This window comes from Betta splendens, chromosome 2, assembly GCF_900634795.4.
Source record: "Betta splendens chromosome 2, fBetSpl5.4, whole genome shotgun sequence".
Taxonomy (NCBI): domain Eukaryota; kingdom Metazoa; phylum Chordata; class Actinopteri; order Anabantiformes; family Osphronemidae; genus Betta; species Betta splendens.
The window spans coordinates 26661523-26680699 of NC_040882.2; the positions used below are offsets into that span (position 1 = coordinate 26661523).

Genomic DNA, 19177 nt, shown 5'->3' on the forward strand with positions numbered 1-19177 from the left:
AACTCTATGTAGGTGGTGTTGGAGTTTAATTGGAACATGCACAGAACGGTGTGTGAAGTTAGTATATGAAGTTATTGCATAAATAATATGGCTCTAGAGTCTGCTATGTTTGTATTCATCATTTTGAGATCATATGTTTCTATTATTCCTCGAACAGACTAAGACAACAGAACATCAGCAATTAAAAGGAGCAGCAGCTACGACAATGAGGAGAATGTGAAGAAAAGGAGTCGTATGATTTCAGAGAGGTGGAGTAGAAATGTTGACTGATCTAGAACAAGAGAAAAGGATGGAGTCAAAGAAAGATGCCAAATAAGACATTTAACCTTAGACGTCTACAGAAAAGACAGACGCCATAACACGTGGGGAGGAAACATCATCATAATAAAAGCTGCTCTCATCGTCTCCCGCCTCTTTTTACTTATTCATAAAACTTCCCTGTGGTGGAGCTCAGAGGAGCAGCCAGCGCTTTTCTCTTCACCTCACACGCTGAGACGTTCAGCGGCGACCGCCCGCCTGTCGCCGGCCGCCTGAACAGGTACGTGGAGAAATAATCCCATGTAAAAGTGATTCTTTGTTGTTGTGACCAGCAGTGGAGCACCTATGACTTCCTGCTTATTTCTGTAACTAATTGTAGGCAATGTCATTGTTTAATAGTTTCATATTCATGTAGAAATTTTGAATGTTACGTAATCACCATTGGTGACTGTACATCAGACCTTCATTCAGATGAGTTTTATGTTAGTTGGCTTTGATTATGTGAGTCTGCAGGTTCAGCGTAAGAAAAGCAAATAAGTAAAGTGAGATTATTCAATTTAACAGGAAAAAACAGAATCCTTCAAATACTGACTGTCCAAATACAGGTTGTGGTTGTTTCTGGGTTTTAGTTGTTGGAGTATAACTGGCTTGATGTTTTAGTAGATGAACATTTGGAGCATAACACTATGTAAGTGTGTATGATGAAACATGACCTATAAGTCATAGGCACCTGACATCTGCTAATTTGCTATTTGGCAACTAATTTTGGGTAACTTGCTTAAAATTTCATCGGTCAAATCACTTTCTGATGTGATTCCCAGATATCATAACAAACGTTCTTGGCTGTTGCCATGGAAACACCGCCAAATATTTCCAAACACGCTAAGGATGCCAACCAATCAGAATGTCCTAATCCAGGGGAGGCAGAGCTGGTGGGCGCCTGCTGCAACAATGCTCCCAATGCCAACTGGGGGATGGAGCCAAACTTTAACCTCAACCTTAACCAGACCTCACCAAGGAACCCTCGCCCAACCACCGAGGCCCCAAAGCTGCATGGAGGGACCAGAAAAGCCGGCGGGAAATCGGGAGTGAAAGTAACAGTTAACACAGAAATGGACAAATGGTCCAGCACCGTGAAAACTACTCTGCTGTCACCTGGAGAAAAAGACAATCCATCCCAGCACAAAAACAGAATCCCAGCATCCGCTCGTTCACCAACAGCTGAGAGGCCGCTGAACAGCAGAGTGGAGCAAAAGCTAAAACCACCGAACCCCAAACATCCAACGATTAGCACCAAGGTGCCCACTCACAGCAGCGTGGCAGTAAGTCCCAAACCACAACGACAGGAGCAAACGGCCAACAGTCCCACACCTGCAGAAAGACGCAAAACCCACGCAGCAGACTTCACAGTGAACAAACTACAAACTACACCGATAAATGAAAAAACAAGTAAGACTGTACATAAACCTGATCAGAAACTGCAACCAAACCGAAAGGAAGATAGTAAAAGAGAGAGCAGCCTTAAAACAGTGTCACCAATAACACTGCACGTTCCTCCAAACCCAAAAGCTCACAGTCAGAAGGGTGATACAAAAGCAAGCAGTCCAAAACCAGCCACTCGGACTCCAGCGCTGGGAGGCAAACTGCACAAACCAGACCCAGCAAGCAGGTCAGGAAAGGCCAGCGAACAAGGTCATAACAAGGAGGCGGCCTCGGTTGGTCAGAAATGTCTAAATCAGAGGGCGGAAGCAACACCACTCAGTACCAAGATCCCTCAACAGAGTTCTGTGAGTCCAAAACCATCTACGCAGAGAAACGTTACAGGGACCAGGAGAAGTAACACAGTCTCCAAGGGCAACCCTGATAGTAAAGATTCAAGTGCTGGTTCTGCGTCTAAAACCATTTCCAGATCCAGTTCTAATTCCAAAGCAACTGGGGAGATCAAGGACAGTCTGGATTCTCAATCTGAAACCCAGTCAAAAGCTACACAGGGGTCCAGAGATAGCCTGGATTCCAAAAGTGGTTCTGCTTCAAAAACCAGCTGGGGATCAAAGGATAGTTTAGACTCTAAAGGTGGCTCCAATTCCAAAGCCAGCTCTGATTCTATATGTGGAATGGAGTTGAAGGATGATCTAGAACGTAAACCTCAAGCTGCTTTAGCCACTTTATATCCCAAATGTACATCAAGTATCAAACCAAGCTCTGAGTCCAATGTTGCCAATGATGATCCTTCTGGTTCCAAACCCAGTCTGGCCAACATGACTCCTATACCTGCTCTGCTAGTCTCTGACTCTAACATCGACCATGTTGGATCTGTTTTCCCATTATCCTCTGAGTGTAATATCAGCAAACCCACCAGCTTGAGTTCTACATCCAGCCCAGAACCTAGAGCTCGACTAGGTTCTTCTAAATTCAGACCGGATCCTTTTAGTTCAGAATCAGCTGTGGCAGTTCTGTCTTCCTCTTTGGGACTCTCTCCCCGACCCAGCTCAACAAGTAGGAGTCTTGCTGGTAAAGGTCTTGGATCTGTTCCATCTGGACCAAGTAGGGGGATCCTCAGGAGTCCCGGTTCTGCTCCAGGTAATTATTTTAAGTCTGAACTGTTTAAACTTTGAACTTTTAAAAGGGTCTAGTCAGAACCAACAAAAGATTGGACTAGAAATGTATTCTGTTATGTCTTGGCTGCTGTTATGACATTGTTCCTCTTCACAACTAGGCCCAACAAGACATAACCTTGAGAATGACTTATGTTGAAGAGATAGGAAGAGAGAAGTACCTTAGTTTCCATTTATTGTGCCAAACCCATAAATACAGATTCACATTTCAAGGCATCACAACTCAGTAAGCTAGATAGTGTGCCAACATTTATTTATTGCTTTCAGGTTCTGGCATCGGCCATTTGTTGCCGCTAGCAACATCAAGTCCCAAAAACACTTTGGCAACAAAGGGAGGAGACACACAACAAGCCACAGCATTGGTGACAGTGGAGTCCAATTCCAGCACATTCCAGAAAACAAGTCTGACTCGGGGTCTGACCTACGACTCCATTACTAAGACACCAGCTGATGTGGCGGCTGTTGTCAAACATTTACAACTCCCCGACACTAAGGGGACAGCTGCACTATCTCAGGGGGCTTTGCCTGACAGATCCGGGTGTTCACCCAAAAATACCATCAAGGTAGCAGGCATCCCATCAAGCAAACCAGATCACCTGGGAGGAAAACATCACACCAGCATAATCCCATCATTAAGTGAATTAGGAGTCGAGGGCAAGATAGACAAGAAGGAGCAGGGGAAGAGTACGGAGAGAGATGGGCTGGAGCGCTCTACGTCACCCCTTCCCCCTCCTGCTCCCCACTCAACCCATCCATCAAAACCCAAAAGGGCCAGGGAGCCAGCGACCTCGATGGACACCAGTGAGAACAGAGAGGGCCAAAGAGAGCTAGGTGTCCAGGTGGATGCAGAAGTAGGTTGTCCATGCTGTCCGACCAGGTGTAGTCCAACCTCCCCAACAGGCGCGTCGCTGTGCTGCCTCCCGGCCGGGCAGCCTTTCCAGCATGTCTGCAGGATTGACATTGAGCTAAACAATGAATTGGCGCCGCTGTCGACGAGTTCTCTCCCCGCCGGCCTTCGTACATACAGCCTCCAACAGAGCCCTGCTCTCGAGTGGGCTACAGGACTCGGACCAGTCCAAAACAGAGATATCAGCCCTGGCAGCATCTCTCAGGACAAGAAGGAGAAGCGAGGCGAAGCAGAAGGTGAAGTCACACGGGAGCAAGACGAGAAGAAGGCGAAGCCACAGGATGTGGCACGAGACGAGCAGGGGATGACGTGGGAGGTTTACGGTGCCGCCGTGGACCCAGAGACGCTGGGCGCCGCCATTCAGACCCACCTGGAGTCGAAACTTCAGCGGCAGGCCAAGCAAATCAGGAGTCTGAGGAGGTCCATCCGCACCATTAGGCTGAGGAAGAGTAGGAGAAGGAAGAAGAAGAAGAGAAGGAAGTCTGGAGGGATTCTGGGTTGTTGCAGAAAGTCTGAATTAGCCTAGAAGCTAAAGTTCTGCTGGCTGTACACGTTGCATGGTTGCAAGGCACATTAGTTTCTTTGTTTACCACATGTACCACATAACTTCCTCCACCAGCCTGAACATACTGTATGTCTGTGGAGCTGTCAGTGATCCAGGTTATCGGATCAGTAACATCTGGACAAAGCCAAAGGTCTTCCAGATGAAAACTTCCCATTTGGTTTTTCAATGTTTTGTAAAGAAATACACAAATGATCGTTGATCACATTTGAGTGTTAAATCCTGCACCTGAAATAAGCTTTGATAATAAGCTTCTTCACCAGCCGCTGCAGCCTTGTGTGGTTTCACATGATCATGGCCGTGTTGGCAGTATGTAACACACTAATATAAATAACACCTGTCATGTCTACATCACCTTAGTCACTGGGCATTTAGTGTCTTTTTTCACAAGTGCTTCAGTTTCTGTGTTGTCTTAGAAACAGGAGTATTTAGGTTCAGGATCCGCTTTGAACTGGAAGCAGGTTTGAGACGACAACTCTCTGCTCACAGGCACTGAATATTTTATCCACTTTCTTTAATGAAGCGCTGCATAAAACAGGCTCTTACATAATTTTCTCTTGCTTCCTTCTGTCTCTTTGATGCCTTTTTTTGTCTTCCTCATCCAATTCATATTTTCTTCCTTAGTTCTCTCTTACTGTTTTAATTTTTTTCAGCTTTCTATTGATGGCAGTTTCTGACACTGGATAAAAAAGTATATACGTCTTGAAAATAATGAGAGGGATAGAACAAGTCATTATTTTGAATGTGTATTTCATTATTGCGGTGAATCCAAAGTTTCCTGTTCATTTCTTTCCTTGTTTTTGCAGTTCACTACACCTCAGCAGAGGCGACACGCAACACAAATATATAAATGTAATGTTTTGCACATCTGTGACGTTTCAACATGTTTGAGGCAATGCTTCTATGGTTTGAGTGCTTTGTTTACATGGCTGAATCTGGCCCGTGTTCTAGTCAGGAACCAGGCAGCTCTGCCTCCTCGTCCTCCTCCCTCTTCTAACTGCAGCTCTGCCTCCTTTTTGTCACCTCAGAGCGCTTTGTTCTCCTCCAACCTCCTTCGTCCAGGAGCTCCTGCTCCTTCTGTTGTTGATGGAATGCCGGCTTGCTTCCCTGAATTATTTAGAAACATTAAAGTCACGCTCATGTTAACAACAGTCTCTCAGCCATGTTTTATTCACTCTGCACTGCAGATTCACTGAGTACGTGCACATGTTTTGCAGTAAAGTTCCACACTAAAAAAAGCAGCTCCTAAAAACATGACTTTGCACACTGTTTTCTGGTCGCATGCTTAATTGCAGCACAGCTACATAAATAATTCTATTAATAACATCAAGTCATAATGATCTACAGAAGTTGTAATGACTGTGAGATGGATTGTAAATCTGTACCAAATTGCAGTTTCTTCAGTAATAATTATCAACAATTACCATAATAAAGACTTTCACTAACTCGTTTATCTGCCACATATTTCTTAATAATCTTACGTTTCGGTGTGTGGAACCGCACCTACCTCCTCCACCTTCGCCTGGTTTAGCGCTAAAAACAAACACCCCCCCTCGCGCTGACGTCACAACACTCGTTTTAGAGACTTAGAGAGGCACGGGTTGCTACAAAACAGAACAGAATTCATTGCTTTAAGTTGTTGTTCATGTAAAAGGTAAAGTTTTTTTTTATATTTTATTAAAATAACCAGGATTTAGCTGCACAAATTAAATTAACAAAGTAGAAACAAAGCGTTTATTAAGATGCAATCACATGGATAATGCATAAATGGATGAATACAGTAAAACCCAGACATTAATGCTGCTTCCAGACCTTTTAACTACAAAACCACAGCAGCACCAGTAACGCGTTGAGTCTCGGAGCTCGTGGAAACCTCGTCACTCTGTCGCTGAAACACTCTGGCTCTGGCTCCGTTTAAACCACCTCGAGCTCTTTGCTCCTCAGCCACAGCGCGAGGGCGACGTGACGGCTCGAGGCAGCTGAAGGTCCTGTTGCCAGGGAAACGGCACCGAACCGGCGGGAAAGTCACCTCTTGAAATAAGTAAAACAAGGTGAGTTCATGCAACCGTCATTTTGGTTTGGCTTTTTTTAATAGTACCGTGTCATATTCAAAACTAGTGACGTGCGGTGTTCAATTTCAATTCAATCCAATTTATTTATTTATATAACGCCAAATCACAACAAAGTCATCTCAAGGCACTTTACAAAGTACGGTTTAAGACCTCACACAACTAAACCCAACAGATCCCACATGCAGAAAGCCTTTAAGTGTTGTGTTCACATTAACTCATAGCAGATTTAGTCATTTATTTTTTGCAATAGAATGATATTATTACAAAAGCAACCACAAAACTACTACAATCTTACTACTGTCATTTTAAAAGGCGCACCTGGACCTCGCCCCTTTGATCACATGTGGAATATTTAGTCAACAGCAGAGTCACATGCCTGGAGTGGACTCACTCTTCTACACTTCCATGTAAAGCTCACACGCCGATTACATAATGTTCCACTTGCGTCTCACTGCAGCTTGAACTTCTCACCTTTCCTTCACCCGACAAACCACCTGCAAAATGGCCGTGAGGCGCATTTGTAAGGGCTGAGCTGTGGCAAACAGGAGCCAGCACACAGTCACAGCACAGCAGGGGTCCGCGGCTATTTGTAGCACACAGAGCAGAAGGAAAGTGTCAGTAAAAGCAGCAGAGAAGCAGCTGAACCTGTTAATGTCAACCAGCTCCAGGGATTAGACTCCACCGCTGCCAACAGATCAGTCACTTCTGAACTGAGGGTTATTTTTATGGCTCAACTGTGCTCTGATATTTGGTTTCTGACTGTGGTTCAGGACGATTCGTTATGTCATAGTTACACACATCAATGCAGATCGTTTGACTTAAAGGCACCACCTCTCCAGTGAAAGGCATTTCTAGCTTTCCTTTTCGCCTCAGGCCTCGCCGCCCGCCTGCTGTTGTCCTTCTAGTCAGCTGTTGAAGACAGTCGTCATGTCGTCTGCGGTTCTGCTCAACCTGCTGCGTCGCGGGCGCTCAGCCGTCCTCAGCCTCCACTGCCCAACAGACGCGCCCACGGCCGGTGGACAGGTGTGATCAACACCAGGTGAGCCCTCAGCAGCACGACCTCAGCCTGACCTTGGCCTCTAACTCTCCCCCCTGCAGGTGGGCGTGCGACGGGCCAGCGGCTCGCTGGGCCTCCAGCGCTCGGCCGGCGCTCGGCCGGCGGCCTGGGAGTCCTTCGGCATCTGGGACAACAGGATCGAAGAACCGATCCTGCTGCCGTCCAGCGTCAGACATGGCAACCCCATCCCACAGGTAACGACCTGAAGGCTGATGGTTAAACAGGCGACGGGCGTGACCCGTGACCCGACCGTGTGGTTCCGCAGGTCAGCCTGTCTCGGGTCGGCAGCGCGTCGGTGCTGGGCCTCAGGAAGCGGAACGAGGACCGCCTCCGCGTGGCCCGTATCCATGACAACCTGCTGTACTTCGCCGTGTTCGACGGCCACGGTGGCCCTCACGCCGCCGACTACTGTTACGGCTTCATGGAGACTTTTATCAGGTTTGACCGAGGTGTTTGAAGGGAGATGTGGTTTAATGAAGGCCTCGAACACTCACACACGCATGACTGTTTTGAACAGAGACGCTCTGGAGGAAGAGGAGGATCTGGAGAAGGTTTTACGGAAAGCCTTTTTAAACACCGACAAGGCTCTGCACACACACCTGAGCTACTTCAACAACGGTGAGACTGACCTCTGGGCCTGAACTAAGGCCTCTGTAAACCTGCAGTGTGTAGAACATCAGGCCGGTCAGACTCTCTGGTTACATAATGATGCTAATAATGCTAATATTAGCATGTGTGATGCGGCACTGGTGGAACTAGACCCACATACGGTCAAGGATTAACTACACTCAGGAACAAGTCACATCAACTTTTAACTGTATCTTCTGTGCTGCCCTTTGTCACCAGACGCGTTACTGACAGCTGGAACCACGGCAACTGTTGCTATGCTACGGGACGGCGTGGAGCTGGTGGTGGGCAGCGTCGGCGACAGTCGAGCGATGCTGAGCAGGAAGGGACGCGCCAAGAGGCTCTCCAAGGATCACACACCGGACCGCAAAGATGAACGGCAGCGGTACGACGCCAAGGCGCTGGAGCAGCCAATCAGCTGAGGGATAAGAGCCAGGGTGCAGCTGGAGCGGCGCGGGGCTCATCAGCCAATCAGCTGAGGGATAAGAGCCAGGGTGCAGCTGGAGCGGCTCGGTTTCCCTGCAGCAGCTGATCAGGCTGTCGTGTATAAATAGACCCGGCAGGAAACCAGTGCCTTGCTCCAGGACCCTTGTCGGTGCATGAAATGCGGGTCAAGCTTTGGCTTCTCGCCACCTCAGAGCCGCCGGTGTTGTGTAACTGCAGCTCATGTTAACACACGTTAACCCTTCAGGCCGCTCATCAAAAGCCACCGCTCGGTTCCCGTGGCTCTGCGTCCGTTCTCATTGCAGCTGTTTTCCGTGTGCAGCATCAGGAGCCTCGGTGGCTTCGTGGCGTGGAACGGCCTGGGCCAGGCCAACGTGAACGGGCGCCTCGCCATGACGCGCAGCATCGGCGACTTCCACCTGAAGGCCAGCGGCGTCATCGCTGAGCCGGACACGCGGCGCCTCAACGTGAGCCTCCGCTGCTTCACGCCGTGCGTCCATTCGGCCGCGGAGCTCTCACGTCCAGGTGTTTGTCTCTGCAGGTCCAACCTGCCACCGACTCCTTCCTGGCGTTGACCACCGACGGCATCAACTTCCTGCTGAGCGACCAGGAGATCTGTGACATCATCAACCAGTGCCAGGACCCCACAGACGCCGCCAACGTCATCGCTCAGCAGGTAGAGCTGAACATGAGCCTCAGTGCTAGTCTTAGCATGTTAGCGTTAGCATGTTAGCGTTAGCATGTTAGCGTTAGCATGCGACCGTGCCGTGACCCCCGCTGTGCGTCCGCAGGCGCTGCAGTACGGCTCCGAGGACAACGCCACCATCGTCATCGTCCCGTTCGGGGCCTGGGGGAAGCATCACAGCTCCACCGTTTCCTACAGCATGAGCAGGAACTTTGTGTCCAGTGGAAGATGGGCCTAAACAGCAGACTCAGACTGAAGCTAGACGCAGGTGTACAGGTTTGTAGATAGATGTAAATACTGAGGTTTGCTCCGTCCTCTTCTGTTTGCACCCAGTTTACACGTGTTCAGTCCAACAGACGTGACGTTTGCTGCCGTCTCCTAATTCAAACGCGCTGGCTGTAGTTTTACCTCAGGTCTGTCATGTTGCTGGAACCCAGTGAAACCAAAGGTCCGATAAAAACACTGATACCAAGTATGAAAGACGACCAAGAGCAAAAAAAAAAACTACAGAAACAAATCTGTTTCAATGAAGAAGGTCGAAGTTGATTGTATTGTATAAATAAATGAATAATTCCTGTGGTGGTGTCTCTTTGTGTAACGTGGATCTGACCCATGTGTTGGTGTAACTGAACCAGACTCTGACCCATGAGGTAGATCCATAAAGTAAAGATGTGACTCTCAGGAGACTCAGTGGTTAAAGTGTGTAACTGGACCAGCTGGTTTGTTGCTTTCATGGAGCAGAACATCACATTAACCCACTCTCACATGTTAAACTGAACCCAGAGCTGCTGAGATTTCAGCATGTTTAGTGTCACACAGTTCTCCTGGTTGGACTTGGTGTCAGACAGCAGCTGGGCTCTTCAGGCCTTTCAGGCCTCCAGGTTCCTCTGATTCCTTTACGTAGACGCAGTAAAAACACGGCAGCGACACATATACTGATTGAAAGAGTCGCACGTGAGGCGTTCACAGAAACTAGAGCTCTGACCTGGAGAGAGTGTGTGTGTGTGTGTGTGTGTGTGTGTGTGTGTGTGTGTGTGTGTGTGTGTGTGTGTGTGTGTGTGTGTGTGTACAAATTTACAAATATTATAATACAAGTATTATCTGTTTACAGTTAAACTGACCACAGTTTAAAACTCAGCGTACATGTTCTGTAGCATCCAGGAGTCCCGGGTTCCGCCGGTAACGGTGAGTAGACGCACTTCGCTGCTAGAATCTGAATCAGACACTCATTACTTGATTCTGTGTACTAGCGATGTTGTAGCTACTGAGTTAGTTCTACTACTCTGTGTGTATGATGCATTTTCCCACGTCTCCAGCTCTAGTTGCTGCTGTGTCGTTATTGACCAGCAGAGGGCGCTGCTGCTTTTAAACAACCACAAACGTCTGAGATGAATCATGCGGGAACAGTGTTAAATAAATTTCTCCGCACCTTTTCCAATATCCATCTTTTTAGTTCTCTTGGTCTCAAACAGTTCCTTCAACTGAAATAATGAGGAGGAAGAACAGATATCAACCATCAACCTGCCTCAGTTCCTGTGCAGGCTTTGGTTTTATGCACCTTAAAATGTTTTAACTTGAAACGTATCAACAGCTCTCAGATAAACAAAGTTAATCATTCTATCTGAAATATAATGTAGAACTGTAGAAGTTACATAAAATGGCAGCAATAAGAAAACTACAGCTTTCCCATAATGAAGCAACAGGACTTTTTCTAAGGGAATAAAAATATAAGGAATAGGTTAAAAATAATGAATGTTGTCTATTTTACTGACCTGCTTGTTTATTGTGATGCTGTTCAGTTTAATTCCCTCACACACGGTCACCAACCAACAACCAGCTGCAAACAATCGCAGCCCAATCATGTGCACCTCAGCCTCCGTCCGCTGCTGTTGCGTTTCACGCTGCAGGAGTTTGCTTCCGTTTTATGGTGTCGCTCTTGTGTAACGCTTTGACTCAGGGAGTGGACAGAGTGTTGGTAAGAACCGGGCCGCTGCTTTTACACCACGGCCTTTAGGAGGAAATGTGCTTTAACCTGTGATTTCTGTCACACTGACCACAAGCTGTAAAGAATACAGTTGTGTGGCTGTAGACACTCACTCAGTGTGCGCTGTTTCTTCAGAGGAACCGGAGGAAACCATCTACACTCCACTGTATCTGACGCCACAGTGGCTGCTCTTTGCAGAGTATATTGATATGTGGTTGAAACTTAAGTGTGTTTTTTTGGGGCACTTCCTGTTTTAAGATTCACGGGGGGAGACACTGAACTGTTTGTGGGGTTTCTCTGCCTCGACCGGAGGACATCACTACAAAACCAGATAAACTGAACAAGCAAGTGGTAGATGAGGGGAATTTGTGGAGCTCGTCCTGAAGCTGCAGGTCCTGAGAGCGAGGGCCATTCTTACTATTAAGCAGCGTTTGCACTGACGTAATAAAGCTTCAGCTGCTCACAGGGAAGTGAGAGGGAGTGAGTGAGTCACACTGTCCAGGCTCGTCCTCCTGCTCGGACCGTGACTTGGCTGTAAACCGCTCTGACTCTCCTGCTCAGAGTCCTCCCTGCTTCATGTCTGTCAGCAGCTCCTCTCACTCGGATCGTGCGGCTACTGCAGGTGAGGCTTAAACATGCAGCTGAATAATTCAGTCCGTTCCGTTCATCAGGTGTGGAACAGAAGGGTAGAACAATAGTTTAGAGGTTCTCTGTTTTAGTGCTTTTTAGTTAAATGACAAACTCGCCATAAACAGAGTTGCTCAAGTTGGACTTTTGCAGATTTACCTTCAGATCAGAGCAGGTGTTGAGCATCCAGCTCACACATCAGTACAACTTGCGGGTTCTAATCTTGGACGTTCCTGTGTTGGAAGCGTCGAGGGCCAAAGCGTTTGGAGGATGTCGGAGAAGCGGGTGAAGACGGACTCTGGGCCGAACGGAGCCTCATCACAGCAGGTACCGTCCAGATGCAGCTGCTTCTCCTCCGTGACGCTAATAATGGAGATGCTTGGACCGTTCAGTCTGCAGGTGTGGGGAACCAGCATGGAGCCACTGTCAGCTTCCACAACATCCACTACAAGGTGAAGCAGGGAAGAAGCTTGTTTTGTCTGAAGAAAACTACGACCAAGGACATCCTCATCGACCTCAAGTGAGTGCTGCAGAACGTGGCCATCGAATCCATCCGTGCTTTTGTAATATGTGACGTTTGAGCAGTCACCTCCGTCCAAGCAGCTGCATGAAGCGTCTAACAGGCTGTTTAGCTCCAGGTTCCCAGAGGATGAACCCCCAACCAGCGCTCTGTGTGTGTGTGTGTGTGTGTGTGTGTGTGTGTGTGTGTGTGTGTGTGTGTGTGTGTGTGTATGTGTGTGTGTGTGTGTGTGTGTGTTGTCTGTGCTGACCTGCTGCAGCAGGTTCAGCTGTGGAAGCCGTGCGTGCCTACGTGCCGACAGGCGGCCGGTCTGGAGGCAAACGTGACACGATCAAGGGGGCTCGGATCAAACGCACACACACATGTTGGGAAGGAAGTTTGCTTTGTTAAGGCAGGTTCTGACTTTTCACACACAAACGCTGACTTTCAGCTTAAAGCAACAAACGGACAGTGACCGGATGCTCTGACTGAAGTTCATGATCGCCTGAGGATGAACCCTACTGTCTTGTGTTGATGAATCAAGCGATGAGCTTCCCACCAGCAGGAGTGTGTTAGCGTTGTGCGCACGTCAGTTCTGTTGCTGCGTTGGCTGCAGCGCTTTAATTCTTAAACCAGTAATATTTACTAACTTTCAAACGTGCTTCAGTGTATTTAGTTTAGTCATTAGTCGAAAGCTGTGACCATGTGACCAAACCTCCCACCAATCACAGTCTCAGTCTGCTCTGTTATGAAAAGGTTCAAAGTGTTTGGTTATATATGTATGTTATGAAAAATGCAGTGGGTCAAAGAGCAACGTGTGTGTTTGTACAGTATGTGTTGCGTTTATGGCGAGTGGTAGCTCTGCTTTTATTGGTGTGCGTGTGTGTGCGTGTGTGTGCGTGTGTGTGCGTGTGTGTGCGTGTGTGTGCGTGTGTGTGCGTGTGCGTGCGTGTGCGTGTGTGTGCGTGTGCGTGCGTGTGTGTGTGTGTGTGTGTGTGTGTGTGTGTGTGTGTGTGTGTGTGTGTGTGTGTGTGTAATCATTGACCATACTGAGTCAAAGTTGAAGGCACGTTCAGTCCGAGCAGTTTATCATGAAGTTAAACTTGTGTTTCTCAGATGCTGAGGAACTTTTATTGCTCCAGTAAATCTGTCTGTCTGAGAAACAAAGGTCGTCACTGCTTTTTGTGCTTAAAGCTGTCGGTGTATGTGAATGGTGAAGAACCCGACCTGAGGCTGGAGAACAGATACAGAACAGGTTCTGTGTGATGTGCTGCTGTCGCTGCTGTGTCCGACTGCAGCACATCCCCCGTCATAAAGCAATTGTGTCAAAGATGACTTTGTCCTCATCAAAACGTGAGCTGTCCTTTTTAAAGGTTTCACTCTTAGTGGTTCATTATTATTTCAGAGCTTGAGTCTCAACTTGGGGAAAAACTTGAACAACAACATGCTTTAGTTGGACAAGTATTTTGATTTAGATCCATCTTCTGTTTTAAATTAAGGGAAACTAATCTGCAGTGTCATGGTTAAGGTTGGTGTCATGTAAAATGAGCTGAGTCATAGTCTGATTATTAAAAAAAGTTAGTTTTTTAGTTAGTTACAAGTCAGCAGAAAAACACCAACACACACAAACCAGCCTCGCGTCATCATCATCAGCCTGTCAGACTTTCAGTTCCTGAAACACTGAGGGATTGAAATCAGCATTTGAAGTAATATGCTGATCACATCCTGCTCAACTCAGTCAGAAGAGCAGATGGAGGTGAAAGATGTGAATGTGATGTGTCATGTTTTTTCCTTCATTTTAATACACAATGTGATGTGATGTGATTGGAACTTACTGGGTTTGGTGGCACCAAACATGTTGAGGATTCGGCTGCTCTTCCACTCTGTGATCTGTTTCCAAGCTTCATTGTTATGTAAAAAATTGTGCATTTTGTTTCAGTGGGATCATGAAACCGGGTCTCAATGCAATTATGGGAGCAACTGGAAGTGGGAAGTCATCGTGAGTGTCATGGTTTATATTCAGAGGACTAAGATCCACATCATGCTGCATAAAGCAACTTGATGTGGAACATGCAGCTGAACATTTAATTCTGGAGCCGTTTCCTGTTTGTCCTTCAGGTTCTTGGATGTTCTGGCAGCCAGGAAGGACCCGGCAGGCCTGTCAGGAGAGGTTCTGATCGACGGAGCTCCGCAGCCTCCAAACTTCAAGTGTCTGTCTGGATACGTGGTGCAGGTGAGTGAGACGGGCAGGAAGACAGACAGGATGTCAGAGCCCCGGGAGGCAGCTCTGAGGCAGGAAACGTTATTGTGAGTGGGATTTGGGAGCGTTTCCTGGTCCGAGCAGGAAAAGAGAGAACAAAAACAAATGGACCCTGGAACAGTCATTCACACGTTCACTAATCAGCCCAAACCATCAAGGGACTAATGAGTCTGTCACCGGTTGCTGGCTGTTGCTCTGCAGGACGACGTGGTGATGGGGACTCTGACCGTCAGAGAGAACTTCAGCTTCTCGGCGGCGCTTCGTCTCCCATCAAGCATCTCCCAGCGAGATAAGGAGCAGAAGGTCAACAAACTGATCCAGGAGCTGGGCCTGAGCCGAGTGGCCGACTCCAGGGTGAGGAGCACGGGGCGACGGAGACCCCAGCAAAACGAGCCGCGGGGAGGGGGATATGAAGCACTTATAGGGGTGTGTGTGTGTGTTTACGTGTGTGTACCCGTGTGTGTGTGTGTACGTGTGTGTGTGTGTGTGCACCCGTGTGTGTGTGTGTGTACGTGTGTGTACGTGTGTGTGTGTGTACGTGTGTGTGTGTGTGTGTGTGTGTGTGTGTGTGTGTGTGTGTGTGTGTGTGTGTACCCGTGTGTGTGTGTGGGTGTACCCGTGTGTGTGTGTGGGTGTACCCGTGTGTGTGTGTGGGTGTGTGTGTGTACCTGTTATTTGTGTGTGTGTACCTGTTATTTGTGTGTGTGTACCTGTTAATGGTGTGTGTTTACCTGTGTGTACCCGTGTGTGTGTGTATGTGTGTACCTGTTAATGGTGTGTGTGTGTGTGTGTGTGTGTGTGTGTGTGTGTGTGTGTGTGTGTGTGTGTGTGTGCCCGCGTGTGTACCCGTGTGTGTACCCGTGTGTGTACCCGTGTGTGTGTGTGCGTACACGTGTGTGTGTGTGTGTACCTGCATGCTTGTGTGCGTCTCCAGGTCGGCACCCAGCTGATTCGAGGCGTCTCTGGAGGCGAAAGGAAGAGGACGAACATCGGCATGGAGCTGATCATCGACCCGCCCGTCCTCTTCCTGGACGAACCCACCACCGGCCTCGACGCCAGCACCGCCAACTCTGTGCTGCTGCTGCTCAAGAGGTTGGACCCCCTCAGCCTGCCTGATCCAGCACTGGCCCACGCTGCACCTCAGCTACACATTCAGCAGTCGGGTCCATGTGGAGTCAGGGTCACGGCCACAGAACGCTGCACCCTTTGTTCTGGCTCCCGTGAACCCACTCCACCCGTCATTCACGCTGATCATTACGACCGAGCTCAGGCCAGAAACATCCGCCTTGACTTCCACAGCAACATCACACTTCCTGCTCCTTTAAGTCCCATCAACAATAGCTATTCTCCAGCAAACACAGAAGCTGAACCTGGACCTTGTTCCAGTGAAGCCACTGACTGATGTGATGCAGTAGACAGTGATTCTTGCTTTTCTTCTTCTTCTCTTTCTGCAGAATGGCAAGAAACGGTCGCACCATCATCCTGTCCATCCACCAGCCTCGATACTCCATCTACCGCCTGTTCGACAGCCTCACTCTGCTCGTCCAAGGGAAACAGGTCACTCACACAGCAGCCGTTTTCCTGAAGACGCGTTTAATGTAGCAGGAAGTAAACAATCCTGTTGCTGTGTCCAGGTTTACCACGGCCCGGCACCGTCCGCTCTGGACTACTTCTCAGACATCGGTAGGAACAAGAGCCTGACACTGATCCAAAGTCACTTCAAGGAGCTTCATACAAATGCCTTTGGGACTCCATTTCCCAGGATACACCTGTGAGCCCCACAACAACCCTGCAGACTTCTTCCTGGATGTCATTAACGGAGACTCGACTGCGGTTGCTCTCGGCAAAATGGACAGTGAAGGTACGAAGGTGGTTATGAAGCTTGAGCTGGAAGTTTTATTCTTAGGTTTAGATCAGATTTTAACCCATATTCAATGTGAGACGTGTTACTGCAGTGGTAGCTGACATTAGAGCTGGATGTTCATGATTGACTTTGTCTTTTGTCCAGAGCTGGATCCAGAGTCTGACTCCATATCCATGTCGAGACGAGGGATTGAGGACAAACTGGTGGAGGAGTACAGAAACTGCCACTACTATAAACAGACCAAAGCAGAGCTGGGTGAGTACAGACTGCCCAGCGGCCACACACTGGCTCATAAAGGGAGTAAGTGAGTCTCATTGTTGTTCAGAGAGGATCATCGAGGGGAAGCAGATGAGCAGCACTGCTCCGTCCAGAACCATCACCTACAACACCAACTTCCTGACTCAGTTCAGATGGGTCCTGAAGAGAACGTTCAAAAACATCCTGCTCAATCCTCAGACCTCCGTAGCTCAGGTTGGAGCAGCTCTGCTGCACACGAGGTCCTGCAGCTGATTGATGACCCGCCTCCGACCAACGCTGCCTTACTCTGCTCAGGTTTCGGTGACCTTGTTCCTGGCTCTGGTCGTAGGAGCCATCTTCTTTGGCGTGAAGAACGATCAAAGTGGAATTCAAAACCGGTACGATGCAGCAGGTGTGGTCAGCGCCAGGATGAGGTCCAAGGGTTGGCTCCATTACGTGGGCCCAGTCCTAAACCACAGCGCCGTCATTGAACAGACCGTTGTTTCAGGTTTGGAGCTTTGTTCTTCATCATCGTGAACCAGTGTTTCGGATCCCTGTCATCTGCTGAACTCTTCATCTCGGAGAGGAAGATCTTCACGTGGGTGCAGCTCGGAGGCTTTTTATGGCCAGATGTTTGGCTTCATGAGTTTACTAGGCTTTTATTCTCCACAGCCACGAGTACATCAGCGGCTACTACAGGCTGTCGGTCTACTTCCTGTCGAAGGTCCTGTCTGACATCCTGACTCTGAGGACCATCCCCCCCATCGTCTTCAGCTGCGTGGCGTACTTCATGATTGGTGCAGAACTCCTCCTCCTCGTGCCTCAGACCTACTGTGAGCTCCGTTTCCCTGACGGCTGGTTTGTGTTTGCCAGGTTTGAAGCCCACAGCCGAGGCCTTCTTCCTCTTCACCTTCACGGTCATTCTGGCGGCCTACACGGCCACCGCCATGGCTCTGGCCATCTCAGCCGACCAGACAGTGGTGGCCATCGCCAACATCTTCATGACCATCGCCTGCGTCTTCATGATGGTGAACATCAGCAGGAACCGCCAGACTCCCTGCTGAGCAGCTCAATGAAACCCTCCTCTCTGTTTTTCTGCAGATCTTTGCAGGGTTGCTGGTGAACCTTCCCTCCATTGTGAGCTGGTTGGCCTGGTTAAAATACCTGAGTATACCACGATACGGCCTGACCGTATGTACACACACACACACACACACACACACACACACATACTCCTGCAGCCAAACCTTCCTTCTGTTTCTCTAAAAGCTTTGTTTTATGGGTTTTATTCCAATGATGATTTGATCCTGTGATTTAAAGCATCTGGATCAGTCCAGCGCTGTCAAATTCTCAGCACATTTCTCTTTTTGTCCTCACACAAAATATAATGAAAAAAATGTCTGTACATCTAAAATCTTATGAAACTGGATTGGTGTAAATAATATTTAGTAATGTTATCTTGTCTCTGCAGGCTCTGGAAATCAACGAGTTCCGTGGCCTGAAATTCTGTGAAGGGATGAATGGCATCAATGCAACTGGAATCATGTAAGAAAGTACTGACACAAACTATGTGATGGATGAGTCTGTCCAAACCTGCTTCATTTCAAAGTGGCATGTAACACGATGTGAAAAAGAACCCAAACGGTTCCACCAGGTGGTGATGGAGGCACATTACACCAACAGGAAGTGAATTGATTTAACCACAGCGTCCAATTCAACATTTTCTAAAATCAATTAATGCTTTAAATTAACTGGAAAATTCTACTGGTTAAATATTTGCACATTTATTGTAGTTTTTAGTTTATTTACAGCTTTCATCTACATGAGCCTGTACTTGCGTTATTTCTTTAGAACGTTCCAAACATGTCAGGTTTTATGAGGGAGCCGACCTCTGGTTTCTCGGTTACGCGTCAGTAACTGTCTGAATCCCTCCTCGACCACTGAGGAACCTTTCTGCTGTTTCCAGTTGCACGGGGGAGCAGTTCCTGACCAACCAGGGTGTGGACTACTCCACGTGGAGCCTGTGGCAGAACCACTTGGCTCTGATCATCATGACCATCTGCTTCCTCATCATTACTTACCTCAAACTGCGCTTTATCAGAAAGTTCACCTGAAGCAGCGACGCAGAAGCGTTTGGATCTGTGTCTCACCTGTACTAATGCTGAGCAACACGTTATGGATATTAAACGGTTTTGATTTCTCATTATGATTGAATGTGATTCTACACTCCATGCGTAACATGGACGACCTGTTGGAACAATGGCATTATTTGTAGATTAGTTACAAAAGACTAACGTATTGATTGTGTATTCAGTCCAAACTAACGCTGGAGAACGTCACTGTTGTAAGATCGGAGCCAAATGTAATCTGAGCCAGTGTTTATTTATAAAGTTATGTACAAATGTTGAATTTCTGACATTTCTAAGCAGGTAAAGCTTTTCCATCCACCAGTTATTAAAATATCAAGTTAAAGTTGAAG

General features: G+C 47.9%; 3 protein-coding genes and 1 long non-coding RNA gene across 7 annotated transcripts; 3 read left to right on the forward strand and 1 right to left on the reverse strand.

The window, feature by feature from the left end:
• Window positions 1–444: 444 nt before the first annotated feature.
• Window positions 445–5272, forward strand: gprin3a (GPRIN family member 3a). 2 transcript variants are annotated; one of them, XM_029130325.3, is made up of 3 exons: window positions 445–538; window positions 1080–2838; window positions 3141–5272. In XM_029130325.3, the coding sequence occupies exons 2-3, from the start codon at window positions 1110–1112 to the stop codon at window positions 4304–4306; spliced, it is 2895 nt and encodes a 964-aa protein (XP_028986158.2). In that variant the 5' UTR covers window positions 445–538; window positions 1080–1109; the 3' UTR covers window positions 4307–5272. The 2 variants fall into 2 exon arrangements, with proteins under 2 accessions (XP_028986158.2, XP_055369367.1); XM_055513392.1 differs by lacking the exon at window positions 445–538 and having other exon boundaries at window positions 658–2838.
• Window positions 4079–6285, reverse strand: LOC121202692 (uncharacterized). The gene is made up of 4 exons (XR_005898529.2): window positions 6155–6285; window positions 5850–5946; window positions 5268–5449; window positions 4079–4219 (listed from the first exon to the last, which is right to left on the reverse strand). It is a non-coding gene; the product is annotated as an uncharacterized LOC121202692 (long non-coding RNA).
• Window positions 6286–7302: 1017 nt separating this feature from the next.
• ppm1ka (protein phosphatase, Mg2+/Mn2+ dependent 1Ka) lies at window positions 7303–9806 on the forward strand. The gene is made up of 8 exons (XM_029172567.3): window positions 7303–7437; window positions 7513–7665; window positions 7737–7909; window positions 7989–8089; window positions 8318–8483; window positions 8865–9009; window positions 9084–9218; window positions 9334–9806. Exons 1-8 carry the CDS (start codon window positions 7342–7344, stop codon window positions 9463–9465), a joined length of 1101 nt encoding a protein of 366 aa, XP_029028400.1. The 5' UTR covers window positions 7303–7341; the 3' UTR covers window positions 9466–9806.
• Window positions 9807–10933: 1127 nt separating this feature from the next.
• Window positions 10934–19176, forward strand: LOC114868272 (broad substrate specificity ATP-binding cassette transporter ABCG2-like). 3 transcript variants are annotated; one of them, XM_041073224.2, is made up of 19 exons: window positions 10934–11833; window positions 12084–12165; window positions 12231–12358; window positions 14277–14336; window positions 14456–14570; window positions 14799–14951; window positions 15532–15689; window positions 16052–16154; window positions 16232–16280; window positions 16360–16458; window positions 16606–16716; window positions 16787–16932; window positions 17014–17096; window positions 17207–17296; window positions 17371–17495; window positions 17572–17726; window positions 17800–17889; window positions 18170–18243; window positions 18665–19176. In XM_041073224.2, the coding sequence occupies exons 2-19, from the start codon at window positions 12109–12111 to the stop codon at window positions 18810–18812; spliced, it is 1944 nt and encodes a 647-aa protein (XP_040929158.1). In that variant the 5' UTR covers window positions 10934–11833; window positions 12084–12108; the 3' UTR covers window positions 18813–19176. The 3 variants fall into 3 exon arrangements, with proteins under 3 accessions (XP_040929158.1, XP_029027566.1, XP_040929156.1); XM_029171733.3 differs by having other exon boundaries at window positions 10936–11833; window positions 11992–12165; XM_041073222.1 differs by lacking the exon at window positions 10934–11833 and having other exon boundaries at window positions 11868–12165.
• Window position 19177: the final 1 nt, after the last annotated feature.